At 43.1% G+C, this 25,009-nt stretch overlaps 1 protein-coding gene across 1 annotated transcript in view; it reads right to left on the bottom strand.

Annotated features, from left to right (window-relative positions):
* The window catches only part of si:rp71-17i16.5 (phosphatidylinositol 4,5-bisphosphate 3-kinase catalytic subunit gamma isoform), a 30,470-nt gene extending 12,372 nt beyond the window's left edge, over positions 1-18,098 (bottom strand). The window contains exons 1-8 of the mRNA XM_061902747.1: positions 17,829-18,098; positions 14,504-15,660; positions 13,826-14,390; positions 9,541-9,606; positions 9,136-9,361; positions 8,924-9,015; positions 7,525-7,668; positions 4,081-4,171 (exon numbers count right to left, since the gene is read on the bottom strand). Of these exons, the coding sequence (XP_061758731.1) occupies positions 4,081-4,171; positions 7,525-7,668; positions 8,924-9,015; positions 9,136-9,361; positions 9,541-9,606; positions 13,826-14,390; positions 14,504-15,660; positions 17,829-18,023 (2,536 nt within the window). The 5' untranslated portion in view covers positions 18,024-18,098. The remainder of the gene's footprint in view (positions 1-4,080; positions 4,172-7,524; positions 7,669-8,923; positions 9,016-9,135; positions 9,362-9,540; positions 9,607-13,825; positions 14,391-14,503; positions 15,661-17,828) is intronic.
* Between the last annotated feature and the right edge of the window lie 6,911 nt (positions 18,099-25,009).

Genomic DNA, 25,009 nt, shown 5'->3' with positions numbered 1-25,009 from the left:
TCTTGGAAAATTGCGACTGTTTTTGAGTAGAATTCCAACTTTTACAATAACATTGTGTCAGGTTCAAACACCGATGACATCTATTAAACAGACAAGAAGAAAGGAATTAGACAAGATTCAATTTAGCTCACTGATGAGAAACATCGGTGCTGTACTCTTGTAGTCTTTCACCACACTCTGACCAAAGGATTCCACGCCTCCTCTATTACGTGGCAACAGCAGTTTTTAAAGGGAAAGGGGTCGTAAACAGCCGCTGCCCTCGGTCGCAAAACAGTTCAAAGAAAAGATGCCTGGAGCTTGTGTCAGGTACTGCTTCCTCTCCACTTTGTAGACCTCGGGTCAAGGCTAGATCTTCCAGTGGATTACAATAGATGAAAGAAACCGAAACTCCCCATCGTACACAGTGGCGTTTTACAATCCGTATGCTTGGTAAGATCAAAGACGGTATTTGTCTTTTCCCCCGAAACTTGTGGAAAAAAATGTTTTGTGATCACTTAGATCCAATTATTCTGACACATTGCAAAAATGTTCAGTTCTTCTTGTAAAATTTTGACTTGCGTTGTGTAAAATTACGACTTAATAAGTTTTTCTTGTGAAATTGTGACCTTTTTTTTGTGAAATTCCAACTCATTTTTCACAACAAGCTTTTTTATATTTGCATAGTATGTATATATTATTAATGTTGTAAATACACTTCTTTATATATCTAGAAAGGGTGGTCCTCAAGAGGCCGGCTATTTCCTCAGGTCTGAAGAAGGCAAGAAATACATAAATGTGTGTGTGTGTGTGTGTGTGTGTGTGTGTGTGTGTGTGTGTGTGTGTGTGTGTGTGTGTGTGTGTGTGTGTGTGTGTGTGTGTGTGTGTGTGTGTGTGTGTGTGTGTGTGTGTGTGTGTGTGTGTGTAGCTTCCATATGAGGAGGTGTGAAGAAGTGATGACATAAATCATGGTCCCAATAACATTGCATTAAATAGAGAATGTCTCATTTGCGCCCCTGCTGGTGACATCTATCAAAAGTGCTCCCCCACTGGTCAATATATGAAATAACAGGTGTGTGTACAAAAAATGTAATTGCTTCCCCTTTGGCCAACATATGTAATAACAAGTAAACGTTTGAAGTGCTCCCCCTCTGGTAGACATATGAAATAAGTGTGTGTAAGAAATTGAGGTGCTCCCCCCTTTGGCAATCATATGTAATAACAAGTGTGTGTAAGAAATTGAAATGCGCCCCCTTTGGCCAAAATTAATTTAAAAAAAAAAGATATGTATATGGAGACATTCTGTAATGACCTCAATAATGAAGATTAAAAAACAATTACAAACAAAAAATTCTAAAAAATTAAAAAATGAACTAAAAGCAGTCATTTTCGCACAAGGTGTGGACTTTTTGCTTATAAAGTTGGGAACAATTTGGGAACAGTTTCTGTGATATTGCAATATTTTCTCCAAAAAATATCACTATTTATGTAAAATTGTTTATTTTTTTATGTACAATTGTTCATTTTTATTGCAAAATGGTGACATTTGTCATGAAAAATTCAGAATTTTATCACAACATTGCCAATTTTTTTTGTTGTTCTTGTAATATAGTGATATTTTCAGGGAAAAATTCTGACTTTTGTCATCATTTCGTCAAGTAAAATTCTGATTATTATTATTATAATATTGCCAAAATTTTAGGTTTTCTTATAAAATTGTGACTTTTGTCGAGTAAAAATGTTGACTCTTTTCATAAAATTGCCCAAAATTTGAAGCTTTTCTTGTAACTTTTGCAACTGTTATTGAGTAAAATTCTGAATTTTAATATAATATTTCCAATTTTTTTGTTGTTCTTGTAAAATAGTGACATTTTCAGAGTAAAATAATGATTGTTGACAAAATTTTGCCAAGTAAAATTCTGATTAATGTTGTAATATTGCCAACATTTTTAAGTTTTCTTCTAAAATTGTGACTTTTATTGAGTAAAATTTTGACTCTTTTCATATAATTGCCCAAATTTTAAGCTTTTCTTGTAAATTTGCGACTGCTATGGAGTAAAATTCTGACTTTTATCATAATATTGTCAACATTTTTTGTTCTACTTGTAAAATAGTGACATTTTCATAGTAAAATTATGAGGTTTTTTGTAATTTTGCCAAGTAAATTTCTGAATATTATTATAACATTGCCAAAATTTTAAAGTTTTCTTATAAAATTGTGACTTTTGTCGAGTAAAATTTGGACTCTTTTCATAAACTTGCCAAAAATTTTAAGCTTTTCTTGTAACTTTTGCGACTGTTATTAAGTAAAATTCCAACTTTTATCATAATATTGCCAATTTTTTGTTGTTCTCGTTAAATAGTGACATATTCGGAGAAAAAATATGACTTTTGTCATAATTTTGCCAAGTAAAATTCTGATAATTATTTTAATATTGCCAAAATATTACGTTTTCTTATAAAATTGTGAGTTTTGTCGAGTAAAATTTCAACTCTTTTCATAAAATTGCCCAAAATGTTAAGCTTTTCTTGTAACTTTTGTGACTGTTATTGAGTAAAATTCCACCTTTTATCATAATATTTCCAATTTTTTTGTTGTTCTTATAAAATAGTGACATTTTCATTTTAAAATTATGACTTTTGTCATAATTTTGCCAAGTAAAACTCTGATTATTATTATAATGTTACCAACATTTTAGTTTTCTTATAAAACTGTGACTTTTGTCGAGTAAAATTTAAGAGAAATTTTGATTAAAAAAATGTGTCTGGGGGCCAGTATATCTGATTTTTAGGAATACTAATACAAAACCTCACAATAATGTCTGATTAAATCCTAAAAAAGTGAAGAAAAAATAGTAAAATTAGATGATAGATAGATAACAGTTGTCACATACCGAGTTATATGATTCTAGGGTAAACGGTTGCAGAATAGATGTGGCCGTGAGGACAGGTTGTTCGCCGAAGAAAAAGCTAATTTTCGGGACTTCCACGCTCTAGTAAATTTAGAGTGGACGCCATCCACTTCCAAAACCAAACATTGGACATCAAAACTTTTTAGCCAGGGTTAAAGTAGACAAGCGTGTGAGCAAAATGAGACTACGAGAAAGTAAGGCTGAGCTAAAAGAGGAGGTAATCTCGCAGACTGGAGCGTTCTGCCGGAAATATCCGCAATTGTAATGGTTGCGTACCCATTCAATTGGCCCATTTTTTTTTCGTTTATTCATGAATAGCATTGCCATGGTAACACAAAATGTTCTCAATTTGGAGTACCCACATCGGCACGAACAATACCTTTCCGACGGTATAACATACGTGGGGGTTCGTCGGCCTTCGTATAAAGCGTAAGAGAAACGTGCATAGCGTTGCCATGGTAACACGAAAAGCTCCCAATTTGGAGTAGCCACATCGGCACGAACGAGACCTTTCCGACGGTATAACATATGTGGGGGTTCGCCGGCCGTCGTATTAAGCGTGAGAGAAACTTGCGGAGCATCATGGTTCTTTTCCTCTTTGGTCCGGAGGACACAACGTCCACGGTTTCCAAAAACAATTTGAAATGTGGACCCGTCAGACCACAGAACACTTTTCCACTTTGCATCAGTCCATCTTAGATGAGCTCGGGCCCAGTGAAGCCGGCGGCGTTTCTGGGTGTTGTTGATAAATGGCATTGACTTTGCATAGTAGAGTTTTAACTTGCACTTACAGATGTAGCGACCGACTGCGGTTACTGACAGTGATTTTCTGAAGTGTTTCTGAGCCCTTGTGGTGATATCCTTTACACACTGATATCGCTTTTTGATGCAGTACCGCCTGAGGGATCGAAGGTCCGTAATATCATCGCTTACGTGCAGTGGTTTCTCCAGATTCTCTGAACCTTTTGATGTTATTACGAACCGTAGGTGGTGAAATCCCGAAATTCCTTGCAATAGCTGGTTGAGAAATGTTGTTCTTAAACAATTTGCACAGTTATTTGTTGACATATTTCAAATAAAATTTGAAATGTGAGCAATAATAATATGGGCTGCTTGCATTGCAGCAGGCCCATAATATTATGTGTGCTATAGCATAGTAATGGTGAGACCCACCTTACTACGCTGTCCTTACCTATGTTGTGCCCCGTGGAGATGCAGCCATATGGAACCAGGTTGAGATGCAGTGACTGCTCCTGCCAGATGGAGTCCATCACCGTCAATGTCTAAAAATAAAAATATATAGACGTTTTATTCTCTAAATTACGATAGTAAGATGTGAAAATAAACAGCAAAGATATTTGAGACACTTTTATAAAGTATTGCCATTACTTTTATAAACACATGACCTGCAATGTGTCAGGTTCAAACACCGAACTATCCATTACACAAGACAAGAAGAAGGAATCAAGCAGAGACAGAGTTGAATTTTACCAATGAGGAGAGACATACTGGGCTGTGCACTCAGTTACAGTTTCCACCTACACTCTAAGACAGGGGTGTCAAACTCAAATACAGAGTGGGCCAAAATTTTAAACTGAACAAAGCCGCGGGCCAAGGTTGAAGAAATGAACCTTTTAATAGGGACCCAAATAAGTTTTGCATTGAATATTGAACAAGCGAGACTTATATAGCTTTATAGTGACATGCAAAATCGAGTTTCAAATAATACTAATAATTTGAAAATAGCAATGGCATATCAAATCAAATTTAAATAGAAATTGAATTCCTCTTTTCTATTTGCAGCCTTCTCAGGTAAATATCAAAATAAACTTTTCCCACAGGCTAATAATAAATGTTTATATTGTAGCGTCCAGGAAGAGTTAGTGCTGCAAGGGGTTCTGTGTATTTGTTCTGTTGTGTTTATGTTGTGTTACAGTGCGGATGTTCTCCCGAAATTTGCTTGTCATTCTCGTTTAGTGTTGGTTCACAGTGTGGCGTTTATTTGTTATAGTCTTACAGTTATCTATGCGGCCACCCTCAGTGTGACCTGTATGGCTGTTGACCAAGCTTGCATTGCATTAGCGCGTGTGTGTGTAAAAGCCATCATGCGACTAGGCCGGCACGCTGTTTCTACGTAGGAAAAGCGGCTGTGACGAAAGGTTTCAGAGGACGCTTGAGGCAGTGCCTTTAAGGCACGCCCCCAATATTGTTGTCCAGGTGGGAATCGGGAGAAATTTGGGAGAATGGTTGTCCCCTGTGATTTTCGTGAGGGGCACTGAAATTTGGGAATCTCCTTGGAAAATAGGGGGGGGGGGGGGGGGGGGGGGGGGTTAGCAAGTATGAGTATTAGCGGTGAATGCGGTGTTACAGCGACACCTCTACTGTATAATTCCGGCGGGCCAGCTCAAATGTTAATTTGATATTGCCTCAAGGGCCGAATGAAAAAACAAGGCGGGCCAAATTTGGCCCGCGGGCCAGAGTTTGACACCCATGCTCTAAGGTACGGTCCCACGTGCTCCTCTATTTATTGTTTGGTTGTCAAATGTTAAAGTTGTATTATTAAATAGAGGCCGGTGTCTAGCAGGACCGATAATCAGCATTTCCGTTTTTTTGGCGTTAAGTTGCAAAAAGTTAGCGGACATCCATTGTTTAATTTCATTAAGACACGCCTCCAGCTGACTACAATCCGGCGTGTTGGTCAGCTTTAGGGGCATGTAGAGTTGGGTGTCATCAGCATAACAGTGAAAGCTAACACCGTATTTGCGTATGATGTCACCTAGCGGCAGCATGTAGATGCTGAAGAGTGCAGGGCCAAGGACCGAACCCTGGGGAACTCCACACGTTACTTTAACATAGTCCGAGGTCACATTGGAGTCGGGACCCAGGATGGACCGCTCGCCTGTGTATCGGCTGGGGACATCTCTGTGCTGCTGATCCGCCTCCGCTTGGGATGGTTTCCTCCTGGTTCCGCTGTGGACGGGACTCTCACTGCTGTGTTGGATCCGCTTAGGACTGGACTCTCGCGGCTGTGTTGGATCCACTATGGACTGAACTTTTCACAGTATCATGTTAGACACGCTTGACATCCATTGCTTTCGGTCCCCTAGAGGGGGGAGTTGCCCACATATGTGGTCCTCTCCAAGGTTCTCATAGTCCTCACCGACGTCCCACTGGGTCATCATTGTCACCGACGTCCCACTGGGTGTGAGTTTTCCTTGCCCTTATGTGGGCCTACCGAGGATGTCGTAGTGGTTTGTGTTGTGGTTTGTGCAGCCCTTTGAGACACTAGTGATTTAGGGCTATATAAATGAACATTGATTGATTGATTGATTCGGGAGGTCCCTGCAAGCAGCCCCTAGTAAACGCAATACATGATTATTCAGAATCGAAATGTGCCGACACTCGTGATATCGCCCTGTCTCTGTCCTGTCTGTGCCGAAGTACTCGATGTCCGTCATTGGCTGTCAGCAGGCGGGGGCTGGAACCAAACTGCTGACAAGAGAAAACTTTGCAAAGCAAGACCACAAATGGTGTCTTTGCACGGATAGAAAAGTACAACTTCGGCACAATTGATAATAACCATAGCAACGGCCTTTAAGCATAAGAGTTGTGTGATAACTTATACATAACTATTCTAAGAATTGGCTCTTGTTGCCCGGCCTTAAGACCATGCATTTGTTGCCACAGTTGTCACACTCACTATTTAGCAGTTACACACTTGATATTCATCACACTGTATCATGTTTAGTCTGGAAGCTTTGATGCTGTCCAAGCTAAACATGTCAAACACAAACAAAACATCATGGTTCTTTTCCTCTTTGGTCCGGAGGACACGGCGTCCACAGTTTCCAAAAAACAATTTGAAATGTGGACCCGTCAGACCACAGAACACTTTTCTACTTTGCATCAGTCCATCTTATATGAGCTCGGGCCCAGTGAAGCCGGCTTCACTTTGCATAGTAGAGTTTTAACTTGCACTTACAGATGTAGCGACCGATTGCGGTTACTGACAGTGGTTTTCTGAAGTGGTCCTGAGCCCATGTGGTGATATCCTTTACACACTGATATCGCTTTTTGATGCAGTACCACCTGAGGGATCGAAGGTCCGTAATTTTATCGCTTACGTGCAGTGGTTTCTCCAGGTTCTCTGAACCTTTTGATGTTATTACGAACCGTAGATGGTGAAATCCCGAAATTCCTTGCAATAGCTGGTTGAGAAATGTTGTTCTTAAACAATTTCCACAGGCATTTGTTGACAAAGTGGCGACCCTCGCCCCGTCCTTGTTGGTGAATGACAGAGCATTTCACGGAAGATGCTTTTATACCCAATCATGGCACCTGCCCGTTCCTAATTAGCCTGTTCACCTGTGGGGCGTTCCAAATAAGCGTTTCATGAGCATTCCTCAACTTTCTCAGTCTTTTTTGCCACCTGTGCCAGCTTTTTTGAAACATGTTGCAGGCATCAAATTCCAAATAAGCTATTATTTGCAAAAAAATTGCAACGTTTTTCAGTGCGAAGGTTAAATATCTTGTCTTTGCAGTCTATTCAATTGAATATAGGTTTTGGGTTTTGTACAAATGAAATGTATGTTTATATGTATATTATATATATATAAATATATAGACAGTATCTCACCTGGATAACCAGCATGTCCTGTCTGAGGTCATCCCCTTGTTTGAAAATGATTCCAACAGGTGGAGCAGAGGTTGGTGACGGCATGGCGGCGAACTCCAACCACAACGGTTTCTTCTTCGACGCCATCACCTTGCATTTCTCCAGCTGGGCAACGAAGGCACCAATATGCTCCCTTTAATACTTATATCATAACATTATAGTTGTGTGCATGCCAGAAAAATTTGACATTTTTTGAGAATTTTTTCAATAATTGACGCATTTTCAAACTTCCGCAATTCTCAACCAAGTGCAATCAAATAAACTTTGAATGTACCCTAAGATTTGTTTACATTCAAATAAAGCCAATAATAAGTTACCGATTCTGTTCATCACTTTTATGGACAGAATTTCTAGGCGCAGTCAAGGCGTTGAGGGGTTCCGGTTTGGTGGCTGCAGGACTAGGTCTCTGCTTTTTTGCAGATGATGTGGTCCTGATGGCTTCATCTGGCCAGGATCTTCAGCTCTCACTGGATCGGTTCACAGCCCAGTGTGAAGCGACCGGGATGAGAATCAGACATCTCCAAGTCCGAGTCCATGGTTCTCGCCCCGGAAAAGGGTGGAGTGCCATCTCCGGGTTGGGGAGGATACCTTTCCCCAAGTGGAGGAGTTCAAGTACCTCGGAGTCTCGTTCACGAGTGAGGGAGGAGTGGATCGTGAGATCGACAGGCGGATCGGTGCGGCGTCTTCAGTAATACGGATGCTGTATCGATCCGTTGTGGTGAAGAAGGAGCTGAGCCGGAAGGCAAAGCTCTCAATTTACCGGTCGACCTACATTCCCATCTTCACCTATGGTTATGAGCTTTGGGTTATGACCGAAAGGACAAGCGGTTGAAATGAGTTTCCTCCGCTTGGTAGATAGTGTGAGAACCTCTGCCATCCGGGGGGAGCTCAAAGTAAAGCCGCTGCTCCTCCACATCGAGATGAGCCAGATGAGGTGGTTCAGGCATCTGGTCAGGATGCCACCCGAACGCCTCCTTAGGGAGGTGCTTCGGGCACGTCCCACCAGGAGTACCCAGGACACGTTGGGAAGACTATGTCTACCGGCTGGCCTGGGAACGCCTCGGGATCCCCCGGGGAGAGCTGGACGAAGAGGCTGGGGAGAGGGAAGTCTGGGCTTCCCTGCTTAGGCTGCATTCCCCCGGCGACCCGACCTTGGATAAGCGGAAGAAGATGGATGGATGGATGTAGGAAAGCCAATAGTTCCCTTTTATTTAGAACATAATCGAAAAGTAACGGAATACAATTTTGTACCGGTACCGGTACCAAAATATTGGTATCGGGACAACCCTAAGAATCGAAGGGCAGAAAAAAAAACAGAAACTGAGGTCAGATCCATGTTGACTCGGCACTAAACACTTACCAGAATCCGTCCCACTTTAACGCGAGGGTCCAAAGGCAGCAGGAATTCAGGCAGAGTGCTGTCTTGGAGAAGTTGTTGAAGCTTGAGTGTAGCTGCACAATGAAGAAAGGGACAGTTGATGGATGAACTTTTAACACTAGAAAAAGAAAAGCACTATCACTGCTTTTGGCTAACCTTACCCGAAATAAAATCAATTCCAGGACACGTCTTACCTGTCGGGGGAAGGACTGTTTTTTCAGGGTAAAGGCTCTTCATCAGGAGGGCGACCTCCTGCAGGGCATTCACGGCCTGCACCTGCCGAGCAAAGCCGTCCAGCATGGCTTGACCGCAGCCGAGCAGGTACGCCTCCAAAACCACGGCCATGCGCTGGCGAAAGTATGGACACGCCGTCACTTCGCCGCGCACGTACCAGAAGAAGAAGTGGCCGATGCGCTTGCTCTGCGGGGAGGAGAAGGTCCATTGGGGAAAGGCAGTTGGGGAGAAAGTTCCGGAAGTTAACCACCAAAGAACATCAAAAAAAGCCCATCCTCTAGTGGGGGATTTGTTTTCATCACACAGCAACCCTAATCCTTTTTTGGTCAACATACTGTAAAAGGTATGCAAATGTCATCACTTACCCTTAAGGCCCTTTTGATGAGGTAGCGAGCGAGGACGCTATCATGGTACGCTTCCACTTTGAGGGTCTGTCAATAAAGAGATGTACTGTAAACGTTACAACGAACACCTCAGTGGGTTTACGTAAGCAAATAACTGACAGGGCCCCTAATTAGAGCCTGGTGATTGTTTTTGGTTTTTTGGAGGGGTCGGGGTCATCAACCACTGTGGCCATAGGCAATGACCTGTTGTTGTTGTTTCTGAATTTCACAAGATGGCAGTGGCTGCTTTTATCTCACATGCCAATGTTTTTGTTTTTATGTTAGTATGGGTACGTGTTCCTCAGAAACCCGTGAAATAAGGTGACTCAATTTTAGGGCATCTATCCGAGAGCTGAGCCAGAAGGCGAAGATCTCGGTCTGCCAAGCTATCTACATCCCTATTCTCACCTATGGTGAGAGTAGGGACTAAGTGTGGGTTATGACCAAAAAAATTAGTTTCTGAGTTTCCTCAGAAGGGTGGCTGGTTTCTCCTTTAAAGATAGGGTGAGAAGTTCAGTCAACCGAGGGAGACTCGGAATAGAGCCGCTGCACCTTCGTTTGGAAAGGAGCCAGCATAGGTGGTTCGGGCATCTCGTGCGGCTGCCTCACGAGCGTCTACCGAGAGAGGTCCTCGTTGCACGTCCCACTGGAAAGAGACCCCGCGGCAGGCCGAGGACCAGATGGAGGGATTACATTCTCCTCTCTGGCCTGTACATCTCCTCTCTGGCCTGGGAACGCCTTGGGGTTCCCCAGTAGGAAGTTGCTAATGTTGCTCTGGAGAGGGAAGTCTGGGGGTTTCTGCTGGAGCTGTTGTCCCTGCTACCCGATTCCGGACAAGCGGTTGAAGATGGAAGGATGGAATTTTAGGGCATTCAATCGATCGCAACTGGACTGTTTGGTTTGTCTTAGAAGACGTCTCGTCTCTTATCCGAGTAGACTTCAATATTAGTTCATGCTCTTCGACTTACATTGGTCATATCCAGTCAAGCGGCTGGCGCCACAACCTTAAATATTTATACTCCAAAACTAGGAGGGTGTGCCTGGGCAAAAATGGTGTTGCCCTATCGCAACGAGAAAAAAAACTGCTTTGATGCAATGCCAAAAACTTGTCAAAGCCAACGACAATCATTGAAGTGTAATGTTTACCCTAGTAAGCATTGAAGTATTGTGTGGCTGAATGATCGCTGTGGATCGACCACTACTAGTCCAAAAATTGTTGGAATCACCCAAGTTTGCTTTCCATTCAGATGTAAACAAATGGCATTCAGTGACCAGAATTTTTGTAACTACTGGCATTTGCTGGAGGCTAAATTGCAGAGTATTTTAGGAACGGTTGAAAGGACAGTGTCACATGAAATTATGAAGCCTACTGAGGTATTGGCCCCAGCCGCTAGACTAGATCTGACCAATCTGAGTCCAAGACTAGATCTGACACATCTAAGTCTCAGACTAAATCTAACCAATCTAAGTCAATCAGCATGAACCGATGAAGCCTACGGAGGTATTGGCACCAGCCGCTAGACTAGATCTGACCAATCTAAGTCTAAGACTGGATCTGACCAATCTAAGTCTATGAGCATGAACTAATGAAGCCTATTGTGGTACTGGCACCAGCCGCTAGACTAGATCTGACCAATCTCAGTCTAAGACTAGATCTGACCAATCTAAGTCTATGAAGCCTACTGAGGTATTGGCACCAGCCACTAGACTAGATCTGACCAATCTAAGTGTAAGACTATATCTGACCATTCGAAGTCTAAGACTAGAGCTGACCAATCTACGTCTAAGACAGTGGTTCTTAACCAGGGTTCGATCGAACCCCGAGGGTTCGATGAGTCGACCTCAGGAGTTCGACCGTGGTCAAAACACACCCGACTCTTCATGTAAATACAAACTTCTCCCTGTTTGTTGTTTGAACAAGGTGATGGTCATGCACGTTTCAGTTTGTGCACCAGTAAAAAAAACATGGCAACACTTTAGTATAGGGAACATATTCACCATTAGTTAGTTGCTTATTAACATGCAAATTAGTCACATATTGGCTCTTAACTAGTCATTAAGTACTAATTAATGCCTTATTCGGCATGGCCTTATTATAACCCTAACCCTAACCCTCTAACCCTGAGCCTAACCCTCTAACCCTTACCCCAACCCTAACCAAATAACTCTAAATTAAGTCTTTATTACTTATAATATGTTCCCCTAGTGTCCAAATAACTCTAAGTTAAGTCTTTGTTACTCAGAATATGTTCCCCATACTAAAGTTTTACCAAAAACAAACAACTTTGTCTTGAATTTGAAAAAAAAAAAACATTTTAATTTTCCCTAAAGAAGGGTTCCGTGAATGCGCATATAAAACTGGTGGGGTTCGGTACTTCCAACAAGGTTAAGAACCACTGGTCTAAGAGCATGAACTGATGAAGCCTCCTGAGGTAATGGCATCAGCCGCTAGACTAGATCTGACCAATCTCAGTCAAAGACTAGATCTAACCAATCTAAGTCTATGAGCATGAACCGATGAAGCCTACTGAGGTATTGGCACCAGCCGCTAGACTAGATCTGACCAATCTAAGTGTAAGACTAGATCTGACCAATCTAAGTCTATGAACATGAACTAATGAAGCCTATTGTGGTACTGGCACCAGCCGCTAGACTAGATCTGACCAATTTCAGTCTGAGACTAGATCTGACCAATCTAAGTCTAAGAGCATGAACTGATGAAGCCCACTCAAATGAGAGGCAAGGCGTCTTCTACAAACTGTAAGACAAACCAGTTGCGATCGAATAAATGCCCTGAGATTACAATTTGATTGATTGATTGATTGATACTTTTATTAGTAGATTGCACAGTTCAGTACATATTCCGTACAATTGACCACTAAATGGTAACACCCAAATAAGTTGTTCAACTTGTTTAAGTCGGGGTCCACGTTAATCAATTCATGGTACAAATATATACTATCAACATAATACAGTCATCACACAAGTTAATCATCATAGTATGTACATTGAATTATTTACATTATTTACAATCCGGGGGGTGGGATGAGGAGCTTTGGTTGATATCAGTACTTCAGTCATCAACAATTGCATCAACAGAGAAATGTAGAAGTGTAGGTCTTATTTAGTAGGATATGTACAGCCAGCAGAGAACATAGTGAGTTCACATAGCATAAGAACAAGTATATACATTAGAAGTACATTTGAGTTGTTTATAATCCGGGGAGATGCGATGTGAATGGAGGAGGGTATTAGTAAAGTGTTGAAGTTGCCTGGAGGTGTTGTTTTAGGAAGGAATATAGAGATGCACTTATTTTTATACCTGTTGGGAGTGCATTCCACATTGATGTGGCATAGAAAGAGAATGAGTTAAGACCTTTGTTAGATCGGAATCTGGGTTTAACGTGGTTTGTGGAGCTCCCCCTGGTGTTGTGGTTATGGCGGTCATTTACGTTAAGGAAGTAATTTGACATCTACTTCGGTATCAAGGAGGTGTAGCGGATTTTATAGACTAGGCTCAGTGCAAGTTGTTTTACTCTGTCCTCCACCCTGAGCCAGCCCATTTTGGAGAAGTGGGTTGGATTGAGGTGTGATCTGGGGTGGAGGTCTAAAAGTAACCGGATTAGCTTATTCTGGGATGTTTGGAGTCTAGATTTGAGGGTTTTTGAGGTGCTGGGGTACCAGGAGGTGCAAGCGTAATCGAAGAAGGGTTGAATGAGAGTTCCCGCTAGAATCCTCAAGGTGCTTTTGTTGACCAGAGAGGAGATTCTGTAGAGGAATCTCGTTCTTTGGTTGACCTTTTTGATCACCTTGGTTGCCATTTTATCACAGGAAAGATTAGCCTTTAGAATGGAACCTAGGTAGGTGATCTCATCCTTCCTGGTGATAACAATGTCACCCACTTTTATAGTGAAGTCACTGACCTTCTTAAGTTTGATATGGGACCCAAATAGTATGGATTCCGTTTTACCTAAGTGTATGGATAGCTTGTTGTCAGCGAGCCAGGTGCAAATATTGAGGAGTTCAGCACTGAGGATTTGTTCCACCTGTGACTTGTCCTTGCCGGATACCAGCAGGGCCGAGTCATCCGCAAACAGGAACAATTCACAGTGGCATGCTGATGGCATGTCGTTTACGTATATTAGGAACAGTAAAGGTCCTAGTATACTGCCTTGTATACTGTATACAATGACCTGGATAGTGCGGTAGATCAATTTGAAAGGCTTTAAAACTAACAGCTAAGTATTCAGCGTTGAGATACACATACCTGCACCAACTGCAGCAAATACTTTAGAACATCATCATTGGAGAGGCTCTCTAGTCTCTGGACCGCTAATCTCCTGACCGCCTCGTCAGCAAAGTCCATGCTCAGCAGCTCCAGGGCCACGGTCACATCCAGCTCTGCCGGGTCCCAGTTTATCAGCAACCAGTGGACATCCTCCACCACTCTGCTATCCATCCAGTCCACATTGCGGAGGAACTTAGGGAGGTTAGGACCGTAACAAACGCTCTTCTCCCTAAATCTATTTATGAGAGCCTTCTTCGGGTGAATGTCTTGAGAAAGACGTCTGAAGGTATCAGGCTCATTTGCTTTTTCCTGCATGGGTGGGCATGCAGAATCAGACGGGATAGTGCCGGGAGTGTGGCTGAAGCACTTTGGGAGAACCACGGGGAAGCTGTAGCGGTCAAGAAGGAAGGTAATGGCCATGGAGTTGGAACTATCCGGGTTCGGAGCGCAGGACAGCTTGTCGGCTTGGTAGGTGATGGCCCCGTCCTCTTGGTCCAAGTGAGACCACATGTGTAGCGTTATGGGTCCCTGTCTGAGGACCGACCTGTGCGCAAACAGCAAGATTCAACATTACAATAAGGACTACAAATCTGGCTCTAAATTTATTTCGTTTGGAGCTTTACTAGTAATAAACAAACCAAATGGTTAGTTTCTGACCTGTGATCTATCAAGAGAAGATTGACAAAGTAAAGCACTTTTGCCCTCCCTTTCGACACATCGCTCATTTTTGAAGCCGACTTTGCATCCTTGTTGTCATTGCTGCTGGCGTTAATAGTGAAGCCCAGCTTGGCCCCGTGTGGCAGATCCTTCAGGAACACATCAAAGTCCAGCCATTCATTCCACAGGACTTCGTCTGTGAAGGGTTTAGGAGGTGAAGACACCGACAAGAGAACCCTATTGCCGTAAAGTATCGACGCTTCCACAAAAACAGATTGCAGGGACTTGCTGGGCAGCATCGGAACGTCGATACCGACAAGTTTGACGCGAAACTTTCTGTTGCAGTCCCACAGGGATATCATGACGACGTCTTCCGAATCCTTCCCTTTCAGACAGATATCTTCATGGGACATAAATCTACCGCTGAAAGCGTCCACGAGCGGCAAGTCCTCTAACTGGACCATCTCCTTGACAAGCTGCGAGATAGGAACCACAGACAGGTGGAGGTCTTGATTGTCTTTCAAGCACTGTCGCACCCATTGGAAGTCTTTCAGAGGGTAGTCCCCGGATATGAACTCCTCTCTTCCCGATACTTTCAGCACCAACGTTTCATGAAGGTCTTGCTTCTGCTCTGTCATGACTCGTTCAAAAAATTTCAGAAGGATATCAGGTGTTGCGGTGTAATCGACTTGTATACTGAAGCTGATCTGATTCATGTAATGTAAGGTGATCGGGAGCTTTCTGTTTAGCAGGTGCTTCAGGTCGTCTTGCACCGGAGTGTTTGCGATCCAAGGCTCTGTGATGTACAACGTTTCGTCTCGACGCTTCAGCTCCTCTTTTCTCAAAGATGCCAGTTTCCGGCGGGTGTATGCCAGCTCGCCAAGTCTGTCCGATACCTCCTCCTCCAGATTGTGTCCCATTAGGAAGGCCAACAAGTGTTGTTGCTTCTGCTTGGACTCTGAATCCACTGTCACCGTCTCCTTCAACATCATGTGGGCTGTTCGGAGTCCAGCGTCGTCATACCACCACGGCATGTTTAGTGTCCTGATGATCTGACAGTCGTCGTAGGCCTCGTACCAGTCGTCCACCGTACGATATAGCAAGGTATACCTCTCTGGATCCAGTATCGCAGGGGGATCAGGATGGAAGTTCTGCACCTGAATGCATAAAGTCAAACAATTTGAAATATATCTCTGTATTCATTTTCGAGAATTGTAGCAAGGTAGTCCTTTGGGAGATTTGTCGGTGTTCCTCTTTCAATGGCTGCCTCATAAAGTGCAAAAAGTGACAATGCTTTCTGCTCTTCCGCTCGCAGTCTGTGGAATGCTCTCCCTGACCACCTGAGGGGACCACAGTCTGTGAATGCTTTTAAAATAGTTAAAACAAAAACTTTTTGAAAAAGCCTTTTTTAGATATATGTGTGCTACTTCTAGCTATTAGGCTGTTCTTGTTTTTATTTTATTTTACTATTTATTTTACTTGCTGGGGGCAGCTTTTTGTGGTTCTAGCGCTGTTGTTTTTTAAATGCACTGTAGCACTTTGAGGTTGTTTGTTCAATGTAAAGTGCTTTTACAAATAAAATCTATTATTATTATTATTATTATTACGAATAAAATACTATAGTGTATGGAAATAGTATTAAAAATCTGTATTTCCTTATCTCTGGGGTCTCCTACCCCTCGTTTGCGAGCTACTTGCCACACCTTTCCGAGTAGCTCATCGGGGGAATCTCGAAATGTGACGTGTTATTATTAGAGGTGTCAAAAAAAACAAAAAAGATTTTCGAATTATTCTCGAGTCACATTTGGAGCGATTCTTAATCGATTCAAAATAATCTAAATTGATTTTCACTTTTATTTCTATCTGTCCTCTCCAGCCACTCAGCTAAATCATACATTTGATGTAGACCAGGGGTGTCAATCACATTTTAGCTCAGGGGCCACATGGAGAAAAATCTATTCCCAAGTGGGCCGGACTGGTAAAATCATGGCATGATAACTTAAAAATAAAGGCAACTTCTGATTGTTTTCCTTCTTTAAAAACAGACCAAACACATTGTGAAAATGTAAAAATCATGTTTTTTTGTTGTTTTTTACACTGACATATTGCAGTTGATAGTCTATCTTCATTTGTGGTCATTTATACTTTCTGAAGAAATTATGTTCATCAGTCAAATATGAGAGAGCGCAAAGTTGCAAAGAGCTTGGTGATCGCTTACAGTACTTGAACAGATGGTTACGTTCTGGCGCAGGATAGCAGGTTGAGCAGGCTTATGAAGGCAGGATGTTATGATCCGCTGCCCGGATCATATTTTGATTTAGGTTTTTGAGTCTTTTTTTTGTTTTCTGTTTGTTTTAGACACTTTCGGTTCCTGGTTGTACCTCCTTGTTTAGTCTGTCACCATAGTTACGCATTCATTTCACCTGCCCTTTGCTTTTGACGCGCACCTGTTTTCTGATTGCTGTCCTTATTTAAGCCTGCCTTTGCCGTTCATTCAGCCTTGCTTCCTAGTTTGTGTTTCACAACAGTGATGACTCTGATCCAATCCCGTATTCCTGTTTGCAACCAGCTAGCTTCCACGATAAGTATTTGTTATTTCTCTAGCTCCCATCCTAGCGCTTATGGTTTTTTCTAGCTCCCATGCTAGCACTTATGGTTTTTTTCTAGCTCCCATGCTAGTTCTGTTCGTTTTGCCTTTTGTGCCTTGTGGAAGTTTTTCTGTTTCGTAGTGTCTTTTATTTGTTAAATAAATCCGTTTTTCTTACCTTCACGCTGTGTCCGAAGCCCGACTGCATTTTGAGAGAACGAACCCGCATCACGATGCCACGCAATCGTCACACAGGACCTCTCATTAGCGCCAGGTGCGTTGAGTGCCGATGGAAAGCAGCTGCTTGCTGCCGCCGGAGTGACGCCTGCAGCGGCATGCGCTTGCGCCCACGAGATGCTGCAATTTTTTAAAAACGTTTTAACTTGATAGCACGTATTTAGATCTTAGTCGTGAGTGTGAATGTTGTCTATCCGTGTTGGGCCTGCGATGAGGTGGCCACTTTCCGGGGTTTATGCGGCTGGGACCTCCACGACCACGAGAGGGACAAGCGGTAAAAAAGGATGAATTGATAGATCAGGCCCTATGTCTTGTAAAATGCTAAAAAGTAGGTGCGATTCACATCTAAATTGCGATTTTTGTTTCCGAAGATTTTGAACCGATTCTGGTTTTTAAGAATCGATTTTTAAAAGGGACGGTTTTTTTTCAGGCCAAGTAGGGACATAACATGAAAGAACTATTCCGGAAAGTAGGAAAACAAAAGCATAACGATATGTTTACCTGCATGGAGATGTGCATCCTCAGCTGGTGGACGCTGCAGTGATCAGGCAGGGTTACGCACACCCTCTGAGCATCGGTATGGTCCTGGTCGTGGAGCTGCGGACCGGCGCTGAAATGGCAGACGAACTTCAAGTTGTTCTCGGCGCAGGTCGGAGAAAACCCGGGAGAGTCTGCGGCGGGCGGACGGAGATCCATCGTGATTGGAACGATCACCCAGAAATGATTTGAAATTGTTTCAAGATATATGCAGAAAGTAGAGTTCAAATTGGGTTGAGCTTCAGGTGGATTGTGAGTAAGTGTATATTTGTACTTTTATACACGTATACAGTTCCTCCTCTTATGTTTGTTCTGCGTGGGACTTCCTCATTCTTACTGGAAATGCTAAATTCAGCCAATAATTTCCCCTTTTGAGTCCACCGGTTAAAATGAAAACCTGTACTTTTAAGACAGAACACGTTTGGGAAACTGAGGAGACGAGAAGTGGAATTCTTTCCCATTCTTGCTTGATGTAAAGCTTAAGTTGTTCAAAAGACTCCCTTCTGCTATTTTAGGCTTCATATTGCACCACACATTTTCAATGGGAGACAGGTCTAGACTACAAAGCCACGCTGTTGTAACACGTGGCTTGGCATTGTCTTGCTGAAATAAGCAGGGGCGTCCATGAAAACGTTGCTTGGATAACAACATATGTTGCTCCAAAACCTGTATGTACCTTTCAGCATTATTGGTGCCTTCACAGATGTGGAAGTTACCCATGCCTTAGGCACTAGTACACCCTCATACCGTCACAGGTACTGGCTTTTCAACGTTGCGCCCGTAACAGTCCAGATGGTTCTTTTCCATTGCATCCCTGCTTATTTCAGCAAGACAATGCCAAGCCACGTGTTACAACAGCGTGGCTTTGTAGTCTAGACCTGTCTCCCATTGAAAATGTGTGGTGCAATATGAAGCCTAAAATAGCAGAAGGGAGTCTTTTGAACAACTTAAGCTTTACATCAAGCAAGAATGGGAAAGAATTCCACTTCTCGTCTCCTCAGTTTCCCAAACGTGTTCTGTCTTAAAAGTACAGGTTTTCATTTTAACCGGTGGACTCAAAAGGGGAAATTATTGGCTGTATTTAGCATTTCCAGTAAGAATGAGGAAGTCCCACGCAGAACAAACATAAGAGGAGGAACTGTATACGTGTATAAAAGTACAAATATACACTTACTCACAATCCACCTGAAGCTCAACCCAATTTGAACTCTACTTTCTGCATATATCTTGAAACAATTTCAAATCATTTCTGGGTGATCGTTCCAATCAGGGATGCAAGATGGCGGCGCCCGGACGGGCTGCGACACTACGGTGCTCTTGCTAAAGATGGAACATTTGGCGGAAATGCCGGACAGTTCTGCAGACTTCATGGCTGGCTCGCATCGTGGTCACTCCATGATCACGTACGACCGCCAGACACTTCTGGATATGGACATATTGGGCCGTTTTGGACTGATAGACGCGGGCGTGCTAAACATGCTAACTAGCATGGGGATACGTCGGCGGCTACATCCAGCGGCCTGTGAAGCAGGGGAGTCTAGTAGCAGCGGGGGCCGTCTACGGAGCAGACGCCAGCGGTGTGATCGGAAACGCGGATGTCGAGCGGGGCTAAAAACAAAGCAGAAGGCTAATCCCCACAGAACACCACTTCCCTCCACCCTGAAGACGGATTTAAATAAAGGATGCGAGACTACTGGTCTGGGTAAGGAGTCAGTTAAATTAGAACAAGTTTTTTCTGCTTTGAGTGTTTCAGAGTTGGACATGTGTTTTACTGAGGTGGCTAACTATGATGCGTGCAGTTTATCAAAGCAACAAACAAACAATCGAAAAATCCCCGTTACTGAGGAGGCTAACCATGATGCGTGCAGTTTATCAAAGCAACAATCAAACAATCGGAACATTCCCGTCGTATCAATTCCTAGATATGGTTGTAATTATACTGAATGCACTGGGCATAATAAACACAACATTATTAATATTGCTACTACGGATAATTTGATCAAAAATTCCCTAAAACAGCCCACTACCTATAATATAGGTTTTTTAAACATAAGATCATTGTCTACCAAAACGTTGTTAGTTAATGATATTATCAGAGACAACAATCTTAACGTCATCGGTCTCAGTGAAACCTGGCTTAAACCAAACGACTTTTTTGCGCTAAATGAGGCATGTCCTCCTAACTTTACACATGCGCATATTGCCCGTCCGCTTAAAAGGGGTGGGGGGGTCGCACTAATATACAACGAAAACTTTAACCTTAGTCCTAACATAAATAATAAATATAAATCGTTTGAGGTGCTTACTATGAGGTCTGTCACACCGCTGCCTCTACACCTGGCTGTTATCTACCGCCCCCCAGGGCCCTGTTCGGACTTTATCAATGAATTCTCAGAGTTCGTTGCTGATCTAGTGACACACGCCGATAATATAATCATAATGGGGGACTTTAATATCCATATGAATACCCCATCGGACCCACCGTGCGTAGCGCTCCAGACTATAATTGATAGCTGTGGTCTCACACAAATAATAAATGAACCCACGCATCGCAACGGTAATACGATAGACCTAGTGCTTGTCAGGGGTATCACCGCTTCCAAAGTTACGATACTCCCGTATACTAAAGTATTGTCCGATCATTACCTTATAAAATTCGAGGTTCAGACGCATGTTCGTCAAACTAATAATAATAATAACTGCTATAGCAGCCGCAACATTAATACGGCCACAACGACAACTCTTGCTGACCTACTGCCCTCGGTAATGGCACCATTCCCAAAGTATGTGGGCTCTATTGATAACCTCACTAACAACTTTAACGACGCCCTGCGCGAAACCATTGATAACATAGCACCGCTAAAGTTAAAAAAGGCTCCAAAAAAGCGCACCCCGTGGTTTACAGAAGAAACTAGTGCTCAGAAATTATTATGCAGAAAGCTGGAACGCAAATGGCGCACGACTAAACTTGAGGTGCACCATCAAGCATTTAGTGATGGTTTAATAACTTATAAACGCATGCTTACCTTAGCTAAAACTAATTATTACTCAAATCTCATCCACCGTAATAAAAACGATCCTAAATTTTTGTTTAGTACGGTAGCATCGCTAACCCAACAAGGGACTCCTTCCAGTAGCTCCACCCACTCAGCTGATGACTTTATGCAATTCTTTAGTAAGAAAATTGAAGTCATTAGAAAGGAGATTAAAGACAATGCGTCCCAGCTACAACGGGGTTCTATTAACACTGACACGATTGTATATACGGCGGATACTGCCCTCCAAAATAGTTTCTCTCGTTTTGAGGAAATAACATTAGAGGAATTGTTACAACGTGTAAATGGAATAAAACAAACAACATGTTTACTTGACCCTCTTCCTGGGAAACTGATCAAGGAGCTCTTTGTATTATTAGGTCCATCAGTGCTAAATATTATAAACTTATCACTTTCCTCGGGCACTGTTCCCCTAGCATTCAAAAAAGCGGTTATTCATCCTCTTCTTAAAAGACCTAACCTCGATCCTGACCTCATGGTAAACTACCGACCGGTGTCTCACCTTCCCTTTATTTCAAAAATCCTCGAAAAAATTGTTGCGGAGCAGTTAAATGAACACTTAGCGTCTAACAATCTATGTGAAACCTTTCAATCCGGTTTCAGGGCAAATCACTCCACGGAGACAGCCCTCGCAAAAATGACATGATCTATTGCTAACGATGGATTCTGATGCGTCATCTATGTTGCTGCTCCTCGATCTTAGCGCTGCTTTCGATACCGTCGATCATAATATTTTATTAGAACGTATCAAAACACGAATTGGTATGTCAGACTTAGCCCTGTCTTGGTTTAACTCTTATCTTACTGATAGGATGCAGTGTGTCTCCCATAACAATGTGACCTCGGACTACGTTAAGGTAACGTGTGGAGTTCCCCAGGGTTCGGTCCTTGGCCCTGCACTCTTCAGCATCTACATGCTGCCGCTAGGTGACATCATACGCAAATACGGTGTTAGCTTTCACTGTTATGCTGATGACACCCAACTCTACATGCCCCTAAAGCTGACCAACACGCCGGATTGTAGTCAGCTGGAGGCGTGTCTTAATGAAATTAAACAATGGATGTCCGCTAACTTTTTGCAACTCAACGCCAAAAAAACGGAAATGCTGATTATCGGTCCTGCTAGACACCGAACTCTATTTAATAATACAACTCTAACATTTGACAACCAAACAATTAAACGAGGCGACACGGTAAAGAATCTGGGTATTATCTTCGACCCAACTCTCTCCTTTGAGGCACACATTAAAAGCGTTACTAAAACGGCCTTCTTTCATCTCCGTAATATCGCTAAAATTCGCTCCATTCTGTCCACTAAAGACGCTGAGATCATTATCCATGCGTTTGTTACGTCTCGCCTCGACTACTGTAACGTATTATTTTCGGGTCTCCCCATGTCTAGCATTAAAAGATTACAGTTGGTACAAAATGCGGCTGCTAGACTTTTGACAAGAACAAGAAAGTTTGATCACATTACGCCTGTACTGGCTCACCTGCACTGGCTTCCTGTGCACTTAAGATGTGACTTTAAGGTTTTACTACTTACGTATAAAATACTACACGGTCTAGCTCCATCCTATCTTGCCGATTGTATTGTACCATATGTCCCGGCAAGAAATCTGCGTTCAAAGGACTCCGGCTTGTTAGTGATTCCCAAAGCCCAAAAAAAGTCTGCGGGCTATAGAGCGTTTTCCGTTCGGGCTCCAGTACTCTGGAATGCCCTCCCGGTAACAGTTCGAGATGCCACCTCAGTAGAAGCATTTAAGTCTCACCTTAAAACTCATTTGTATACTGTAGCCTTTAAATAGACTCCCTTTTTAGACCAGTTGATCTGCTGTTTCTTTTCTTTTTCTTCTATGTCCCACTCTCCCCTGTGGAGGGGGTCCGGTCCGATCCGGTGGCCATGTACTGCTTGCCTGTGTATCGGCTGGGGACATCTCTGCGCTGCTGATCCGCCTCCGCTTGGGATGGTTTCCTGCTGGCTCCGCTGTGAACGGGACTCTCGCTGCTGAGTTGGACCCGCTTTGGACTGGACTCTCGCGACTGTGTTGGATCCTTTGTGGATTGAACTTTCACAGTATCATGTTAGACCCGCTCGACATCCATTGCTTTCCTCCTCTCTAAGGTTCTCATAATCATTATTGTCACAGACGTCCCACTGGATCATTATTGTCACCGATGTCCCACTGGGTGTGAGTTTTCCTTGCCCTTATGTGGGCCTACCGAGGATGTCGTGGTGGTTTGTGCAGCCCTTTGAGACACTAGTGATTTAGGGCTATATAAGTAAACATTGATTGATTGATTGATAGTCCGCAGGACAGGACGTCCACAGTTTCCAAAAACGATTTGAAATGTCGACCCGTCAGACAACAGAACACTTTTCCACTTTGCATCAGTCCATCTTAGATGAGCTTCAGCTCAGCAAAGCTGCCAGCGTTTTTGGGTGTTGTTGATAAATAGCTGGTGCAATGCAAAGTAGAGTTTTAACTTGCACTTACAGATGTAGCGACCGACCGTAGTTATTGACAGTGGTTTTCTGAAGTGTTCCTGAACCCATGTGGTGATATCTTTTACATACTGATGTTGCTTTTTGGTGCGGTACCGCCTGAGGGATCAAAGGTTACGGGCATTCAATGTTACGTGCAGTGATTTCTCCAGATTCTCTGAACCTTTTGATGACGTTACGGACCGTAGATGGTGAAATCCCTTAATTCCTTGCAATAGCTCATTGAGAAACGTTGTTCTTAAACAATTTACTCGGGCATTTTTTTAACAAAGTGGTGACTCTCGCCTCGTCCTTGTTTGTGAATGACATGGAAGCTGCTTTTATACCCAATCCCGGCACCTGGCTGATCCCCAGTTAGCCTCTTCCACCTTTGGGATGTTCCATATTAGCATTTGATGAGCATTCCTCAACTTTTTACGTCTTTTTTGCCACTTGTGCCAGTTCATTTACAGTTCAAAGGTTAAATATATAGTCTTTGCAGTCTATTTATTCGGATATAGGTTGGAAAGAATTTGCAAATCATTGTATTGTTTTGGTTCGGGCATCTGGTCAGGATGCCACCCGAACGCCTCCCTAGGGAGGTGTTTAGGGCACGTCCAACCGGTAGGAGGCCACGGGGAAGACCCAGGACACGTTGGGAAGACTATGTCTCCCGGCTGGCCTGGGAACGTCTCGGGATCCCCCGGGAAGAGCTAGACGAAGTGGCTGGGGAGAGGGAAGTCTGGAATTCCCTGCTTAGGCTGCTGCCCCCGCGACCCGACCTCAGATAAGCGGAAGAAGATGGATTGATGGATGGATGTATTGTTTTTTTGTTTTGTTTTTACCACTTACACAACGTGACAACATCCCTGCTTTTGGGGTTTGTAGTTTTAGTTTTTCACTGCCGTATGTTAGTCGAACTATTAGAAAGAGGAGGGAGATGGATGGAGAGAGAGAGAGAGAGAGAGAGATAATACCTTCGGCCTTATTTAGAAAGTTTGGGCCTCAGCTGCTCCTCGGGGGACAGAATAAGGGAGGAGGGCCTGGTCCACAAATAGAAAGGGACAAGTAGACGTTGGCATAAGAAGACCAAACATAAACAGCAAAATAATTAATATGACTTTGTGATTCTTCTCCGCATAATTTCTCTTCATACCGTTCATACCGTCCAGAAGAAGAAGTAGGAGAAAGGGGGAGGAGGAAGACGTTGAAAACACGGAGCGTCAGCTGCTGCCGTCAATCAGCCGCTGTGGGAGGAAGGTGACTTAAGTTGGACGGTATGGATGCTGGGTAAATGAGATCGTCACTTGGACCACACTTTATTTGGCCGGCGGGAGTGTTCTGACCCGTACTCCAGCACCTCCTTCGGCCCAGGACTACCCGCGGATCTAATGACCTCGATCTCTGGAAAAAAACAGAAATCAACCGCCAATTCGAAGCCTCGCTCACGCACCCAGTAATTAATGATAAGCGCGAATAAACCGACTCAACTAAACCGGGGGGTGTCAACCTCATTTTAGCTCGTTATTAATGATAACCGCCATCTTGTATAGTACAAATAAATACTAAATAATCCACAAAAGTTATGTCATATCCTTAATGCA

This window comes from Nerophis ophidion, linkage group LG06 (assembly GCF_033978795.1).
Source record: "Nerophis ophidion isolate RoL-2023_Sa linkage group LG06, RoL_Noph_v1.0, whole genome shotgun sequence".
In the NCBI taxonomy this organism is placed as follows: domain Eukaryota; kingdom Metazoa; phylum Chordata; class Actinopteri; order Syngnathiformes; family Syngnathidae; genus Nerophis; species Nerophis ophidion.
The sequence above is the reverse complement of the archived record's forward strand: the minus strand, read 5'-3'. Positions and strand labels throughout refer to the sequence as shown.